Below are 7,551 nucleotides of genomic sequence, written 5' to 3'. Positions count from 1 at the left end.
TGACCCCTTCAAACCACCAGGTCTTGATTCCAATGAGTGAGGTTGCTGCAGAAAGCACACAGGTGGCATCCGATGGCCAGGGAAGGGCGTGTGGAGTCCAGAGAGGGCGTTAGGGCCTCCTGTGGGTTTATCTCTTACAGGATGAATTGTGCCCCTTGTAGATTACAATAGAGAGCATTCTCTGGACTCAGGAGATGGGGACTTCATACAGACATCAAGGTTCATGTGGTTAGAAATAAAGGAAAACATTCCATGAAAGTGTATGGAGGTGTGGACCTGTTCCTGCCAAGTGGAATTAATGCAAATTTCACCAAAATGAGGAAAGTCAGGAACCAGTCACAGGACTCACAGTGGTCGGGAGGGAAAGGACCACAGTTCAAGGGAAGAAGGTCCAGACCTAGTCCCTGCACATGAGCAATGACTCCTCCACCTGCAAGGAGCCGCAGACAGGTCCCTCAGCATATGTCCCACGTTATCTTCCAGAACCTTCTGGGCACATGAGATTCACTTCCAAGGCTCCCCCTCTCTGAAGAGGGAATAGTTCCCTCTGTGTTCACGTCCTGTCTGTATCCTGGGTCCTTCTCTGGCTGTTTCAGGCCTGATAGAGCAGCACCCCCAGCAGCACCAGGACCAATCCAGCCACGGCCAACCGGATGGAATTCTCCACAGTGTAGTCTTGTGGGTCAGAGGCTAGGGATTGTGGGAAAACAGGTCACAGAGGTCAGGGCAGGACAAACTCACCCAGGGCACCCACCTCCCCTTGACAGGTCATGACTGTCTGTGCTGAGCCCATAACAGACAGTGTCTCCTACTCACCACTCTTGGGGTATGAGTTGTTCTGTGAGGGGCTGATGGTGTCGGCTGCTCCTGAGAACCAGAAAGGAGTGGGGCTATGTGAGGAGTTGATGCCACTCAAGCCAAGCCTCCCCACAGCTCATGACCTAACTGCTACCAGTTCCTCCACAATCCCTTTCTCTGATGGAGAAGGGTCCCGGCTTCTTTCATGGATTCTTTCTGTCTCCCTGGGCCTTTCAAATTTAGACTTTTCTTCTGAGTCACTTTGAAACACAGTTTGGCTTTGCTTTGATAATTCAGGATTGGGAAGAATTATGGTCTCTTGTTGCAGAAAAAAATGTATTATTTCAATCTCTCTGCTCACTTGGGGATTCAGAGCCATGGAAGCTACCTCATCTGGGTATAAAAGCTTATATTTATGCAACAGTGAGGACCCAGGACCATGAGTTGATCTCAGATATACAGACATGGATTTATGTAGAACTTGAGCAATTCTTCAGCTCTGTGTTGGGGAAATTATATGAATAAAACTGAGAAAAAAAATGGTTCTGAAGTAAAAAACAAAACACAGCACCTTTGAAGCATCTTTGGTAATTCGAGTTGAATTACGTCTTTTAATTCTTAAATGATTGTAACTAAGATTTTAATGTGTAAGTAACCATCATTTAAAAGTTCTCAGGACAAAAGCAATAATAGAGGGAGAGGTGTGTGCAAAACATGCTGAGATCATTATGCTCAGCGAAATGAGCCAATCAAGAAGGACAAATATCACCTGACCTCACTTATACATGGAATCTAAGGAACAAAATAAAGTGATGGATAAAATCAAACCCAAGGCATGGGAACACGGAACAGACTGAGGAATCTCAGAGGTAAAGAGGAGAGGGTGGGAAGAGATTAACCAAAGAACTTGTATGCATATATCCATGCCCATGGACACAGAAAATAGTGCAGTGAGGGCATAGGAAGGGCTGGGAGGGAGCCAGCTGGGGGAGGGTTATAGAGGAGAAAAGCAGGGGGGACATCTGGGATATTCTCAACAATACAGATTGAAATGCAGAGAACAGCCATGAATTTCAGAGTCTGGGCTGGATCCCCCTGATTCCTCACGAGGTGTCTATGGTTCCCCTGAGTCTCAGGTGAGCACTGAGGGCCTGGAGGCCTCCAGTTGAACACAGGGCCATGCAGAGTGGTGCCCACAGGTGGGAACACTTCTCATTACAGCAGGATGTCCAGTGGGTACGGCACCGTCACCCACAGCAGTTCCCACTTTGGCCAGAGCAGGCACTGTCCTGCTCTGAGAAGCTCAGGTCCCACCTATGTGGTGAGGGCTTCCATCTAAGGGGCTCAGGAAATGAGCCGCTGAGGGAGTGTTTCCTGTTCTCTCTCTACCTCTCCCGGCCTCTCCTCCCCCATCAGCAAAGCCATCTTCCCTGTGCTACAAGCCAGGCCTGGGCACCAAAGGCTGACCCTCTCCATCTCCCACTCCACACACTGTCCACCTGCTTAGGGACCTGGGGACCAAGCTAACTATGCAGGGCTGCTGGCTTTTAGTGGAAAACCCCACAGATTCTGTGTGGAGCCAGGAGGAGCTGAGATGCTAAGTGGGAGTTTTCAAATCTTTGGCGGCTCCATAACATGGTGGCTCCTCTTGCTGAGCTGAGCCCCCAGGTCTGGTGGGTAATCAGTGTACCTGCCCCCTGACCCCCTCAGCTTTTCAATTCCTACAAGGCCACAGTGACTGGGAGCAGCAGGACAGGCCCAGAGAGGCCGCACCCGGAGCAGGTCTAGGACAAGCCAGGTGTCAGGTGCCCCAGGAAGTCAGAAATGAAAGTGCCCCTGCAGGTCATGGCAGGCAGCCCCTTTGTTCAGATGGAAAGGTTCTCAGAGTTCACCTCCCAGGAGAGCTGAGTCCACACACACTCAGCCCCATTTCCCTGGGTCCCGCCTGTGGGATGTCCTCTTGGGAGCAGCGATGCTTTGGTATGAGGTGGGGCCACCAGAAGTCAGGGGGCGGGGCCTCTGTCTGGTCACCTCAGTTAAATCTCACTTCCTGTTAGCATCACCGGAGTAGTGCCGCTTCCCGCCCTCCCTCAGGCCTATCTGAGACTGCAGGGCTGGGCTGTCCCAGGGGAGGGAGGTCCCTTCCTGTGTCCACCCTTTCAGGAGATGACCCTCCTCTGTGGAACCACCCAGTGCTCCCACTACTTCCATCACATCTCAGACTTAGATGGGGACGGAGACAGAGATGACCTTGGAGCCCAGAGAGGACAGGACAGGCTGCTCACCTGAAACCAGGAGCTTTAGGGGCTCACTGGGCAATGACAGCAGGAAGGGGAAGGAGCTGCGTGAGCTGTAGCACCTGTAGGTGCCCCCGAGGGCTGAGGTCACAGGACTCATGGAGAACTCTGCCTGGAACTGTTGAGCTTGGTGCTTTGATCTCAGACGCAGGGGGGGATCGGCTGCCTCCTCCTTGGAAAGAAGAAACATGTCCCTCGGGCTCTGTGACTGACACAGAAGGGTCACGTTCACTCCTGAGGCCACCCAGGCTCCTGAATGCATGACCATCGCGAGGGAGGGTCTGTCAGGCAGTTGTCCTAGAGAGAGGGAGGAGGATGAGGACTGATTGCCCAGCTTGTTCTGTCCTGAGAGTCACCAGTCCTCTCTCTGAGGACCCTCCTTTCTGTCTGTCTCTGTTTCTCCGAGTTTCCCCTTCTTCCCTGACTCTCTGTCTATCTCCCTCCCTGGGGCCCTGCACTTTCATTCTGGCCCCACCACCTGAAACCCGCAGCAGGGCCTGTGCAAATTCTGGGTCCCTGACTGAACCCACTGGCTCCTCACCTGCCACCAGGATGTTCAAGGGGTCACTGGGGGCCGACCACTCAGAGGAGAGGTTGTATCCACCGTAGCATCTGTACCTGCCCCCATGGGAGCTGCTCACAGTGTCCAGGGGGAAGTGGGCCTGAGAGAGCCCAGCCTGGGGATGCAGGACAAGGCTCTGGGGGAGGTCCCGTCCCCCCTCCTTGTGCAGAGCGAATCTGTCATAGCCGACATCAGAGCAACACTGGAGGGTCAGGTTCTGTCCAGAGGCCACGATGGGGCCCTGCTGGCTCAGGAGGGAGGGCTTCCCAGACTCACCTGGGGAGACCAGACATGAGTTACAGGGGCTGCTCCTCCCATAAACTCCTTCTCCTGGCCTGGCCTCCAGGTCTCACTGTCTCTCTCTGTGACTCCGGCCCAGGAGCCCTTGTGCTCCCCTCACCCCACCTTCTCACATGGGGCTCTCCTCACAGCAAAGATGCCAACGACCTGGCTGGTATCTCAGTCCATGGAAGGGGCAATAATAGTACTGACCTGAAACCAGGAGCTGCAGGGGGTCACTGGCTGGTGACCACACCTGGGGCCTATTCCTGTAACAGCCATAGCATCTGAACTTCCACCTATGTGTGGGGGTCACGGGGCCCACAGGCAACAGGGCCTGGAACTGCCCACTGGGCTGTGGCTGTGAGTCCAGGGTCCTGTAGAGCCTGTGGTCTCCTTCCTTAGTCAGAAGGAACCAGTCAAATCCCTGCCTTGAGCTACACTGGAGGGTCACGTTTCCTCCTGAGGTCACCACAGGACTGGGCAGGGCTGAGAGGCTGGGTTTGCTGTAGGCTCCTAGGAGAGGAGGAGGCAGCATGTTAAATGGGGCTCACACCTCCCTCACGTCCCCCAGGGCTGGGCTGTGAGAGGGACACACCCTGAGAGCAGACCTCCTTCCTGAGGGCAGAGCCTGAGGCTGGGACTCCTGAGAGTCCTCTCACCTGTCACCACCAGCTCCAGGGGGTCACTGCGCTCTGACCTGCCATCAGGGCTGTAATAGTGACAGCGATATCTCCCTGCCTGTAGCTCTGTCATGTGTGTGATGGAGAACTTGGCCTTGTCCCCGGGCTCCAGTGGCTTCACTCTGTCCAATGGCACTGGGGTTCCCTCTTTATATAGAAGGTACTCCTCAGCTTCTAGGGTCCCCTGACAACAGATGGTCACAGGGCTCCCCCAGGGGATCACAGAACCTGGCTCAGCCCAGAGGGTAGGTTTGGGGAGGGGCACTGGAAGGAAACCAGAGGCTGGGTTAGAAGGCATTACCCACCCCCACATTTCTAAGATGCCCCACATCCCTTAACCTGGAACCACTGTTGTCCATCCCCAGATGCACAGGCTGTAACTCCTTGTGCCCAGTGAGAGGGACCTGGGACTCCTGTGGAGACTCACCTGACTGCACTGGGGTTCTGAGGTCCACACTCAGCCCTGGAAGAGAGCCCCTATGAGAGATTTGTCCCTCAATCCTGAGCAGCACTCTCCTCCCCATGAGGCTCCTGAGTCCTGGGGTCCTGACAGAGCAGGGCTCCCCTCTCCCTTGAAATCTCACCAATGAAAAGCACTGCGATGAGGGTGGAGGTCATGGTGTCTCCTCGCTCTGATGCAAAGTGAATGCGATTGTGCCATCTGGGCAGGCACAGAGGGTGTGGGCACTGGGAGACTGGCGCTCCCTCTCTCATGGTTGTCACGTCATCAGTTCCTCATGAAAGGGAACAACCTCTATCTAGCACCTTGGCCCTCATTTTCATGGTGAAACAAAAAATAGTCTCAGAGCCTTCTGAGACACCACTTGCAGGAGACATGACCCAGGGTACCTTCTTCCCTGACAGTACCTCCCCCACAGGGACTCCTTCCTCCTCAGCAAAACCATCAACACCTCCCTGGGGTCCTCACCATTGACAGTGTCACCTGGGCCCTGGAGACGTTCAGGAAGATGTGGGTGACTGTGGCCTGCAGAGCTCAGATCAGCAGGGACACACTCACCCTCTCACTGTGCAGCTCAGGGCGATGTCCCTGTGACAATGAGCACAGAGGCAAATGCAGGGAAATAAGGGAAGGAAAACCAACTCTTCTCCTGGCCCCAGAGTGTGGGCTTTCTGTGTCTCACAGGCCCCTCTTGACCTTCTCCTTTTTGTTGCCACAGCAGCCACCCTCTCCTTCCCGGGAGCAAGGTTATGATTCACTCCTGCCTCCTAAGTGCCCTGTTTCTCGGGCAGAGCTGTGCCCCATTCTGAGATCCTGCCCTCAGATATACAGCTTTGGGGAAAGTGAATGATCAGTAGGGTTGGTGATAAAGTTCATTCTTATGTAAATTCTCCTTCATCATCTATGGGCCTTGTGCTCTTGAGCAGTACCATTCAATGTCTAGCCTCAGTTTCCCCATCTGCAACATGTTGTTATCAACTCAACTCCTCAGAGTGCTTGTGAGATCTGTGGTGCCTGGGCCATGGGAGGGGTCCGTCCCTGTTGTTCCCAAATCAGATGAAGTTGGGTGGGTGGAAACATGAGAGAATCAAGGTATCTAACTCCACAGACAACATGGACAATGGATGTGCCCACCCAAGGGCCTCCATCTGCTCTTAATACTCAGAAATGCTACTTATTTCAGAACTAGAGTCCTGACACACGAAATTCGTGCATGGGTACAATCCCAAGGCCTGGCCTGCGATCAGGGCCATCTTCCCAGCTGATGGCAGCTGGTCCTGCCCCCCGCCGCCACCCACTCCCAGTTCACCATAAGGTGATCAAAGCCTGCCGGCTGGGGAAAGGGGCCGAGAGGTGATCAGTGCACCTCATAGTGACTGGTCGAGCTGTCGTTCTGGTTGTTCTGATGTTAAGGTCAATTTGCATATCACCCTTTTATTATATAGGATTACGTACCATAGTCAATGCATAAAAGAGAAGTAAAAGTTCCCAAGATCAGAACCACCAGCAACATATAAAATCGGTCCAAGCTGAGTGGCCCCTGATGCCTGGGACTCCCAAGGGGTCATCAGAGGGGAGGGTCTCAGCTCTGTGGGGTCAGAAAAGCTTCTGCAGGTGCTCAAATGCAAGGAGGGATGTGGAACAGAGAGAGAGTTGGAAGCAGCGTTGGCCCCTCCACATACATATATGGGGGATGGGCACAGGGATGTCTCCACCCATTGATCCAAACCATGGTCAGCACTGAGCCACACACCCTGTGTGTGTGAAACAGATTCAATGGTCCAGGCAAGTCCAGCATGGGCATCTGTCTACGGGTAAGTGTGAGGCTCACAGTGGAGCTGACCCTGCCTTGGGTCACTTTTTTCCTACAACGTTCCCAGAGAGCCAAAGCCCCCCTAAGCTCTCTACTGTGGCTTCTTCTACCCTAAACCCTCCCTGTGTTTCAATGTCCCCAGCTGTAATAAACATGCTCTCAACATCACCTGGACCCTGTTGTGAAGGCCTTCCTACATGAAGTCAAGATTTCACACACTGTCAGCTGGGGTGGCCCATGGTTGAGCATCGACATAAGAACCAGGAGGTCACAGTTTAATTCCCGGTCAGGACACCAGCCCTTGTTGCAGGCTGAATCCCAGTGTGGGGCCTGCAGGATGCAGGATATCAATGATTCTCTCTCATCATTGATGATTTCATCTCTCCCTCTCCTTTCCTCTCTCTAGTCAGTAGAAATATATATAAATTTTGTTTTATTGCTTAAAATGTTACAAAGAGTAGTACATGTGTCTCCTCTCCCCCCCCCCCCCCCGCCCCGTTGGGATAGGGGAGGCCAAGGGAAGGTCAAGGGGAAATATATGTTTTTTTTAACAATTTTGAAGACCCACGAACTATGGGCCTGCCTGAGGCTGACCCATTCTTGGCAAGTCCTTCTACAATAACAACATGGGCATTTCACATTGGCCTTGAAGAAAGCAT

The 7,551-nt window shown here is 53.3% G+C and overlaps 1 protein-coding gene across 1 annotated transcript; it reads right to left on the bottom strand.

Moving 5' to 3' along the window:
• Positions 1-9: 9 nt before the first annotated feature.
• On the bottom strand, positions 10-5,319 carry LOC118655202 (leukocyte immunoglobulin-like receptor subfamily A member 6). Its single transcript, XM_036306742.1, is given in 8 exon segments — positions 10-690; positions 817-867; positions 3,084-3,392; positions 3,637-3,933; positions 4,150-4,452; positions 4,599-4,883; positions 5,047-5,082; positions 5,204-5,319. Coding segments are annotated over 8 exon segments (1,452 nt in total). The 5' UTR covers positions 5,238-5,319; the 3' UTR covers positions 10-553.
• Positions 5,320-7,551: the final 2,232 nt, after the last annotated feature.

Source organism: Myotis myotis, unplaced genomic scaffold (genome assembly GCF_014108235.1).
Source record: "Myotis myotis isolate mMyoMyo1 unplaced genomic scaffold, mMyoMyo1.p scaffold_m19_p_42, whole genome shotgun sequence".
In the NCBI taxonomy this organism is placed as follows: domain Eukaryota; kingdom Metazoa; phylum Chordata; class Mammalia; order Chiroptera; family Vespertilionidae; genus Myotis; species Myotis myotis.
This window is presented reverse-complemented; position numbering and strand designations above follow the sequence as displayed.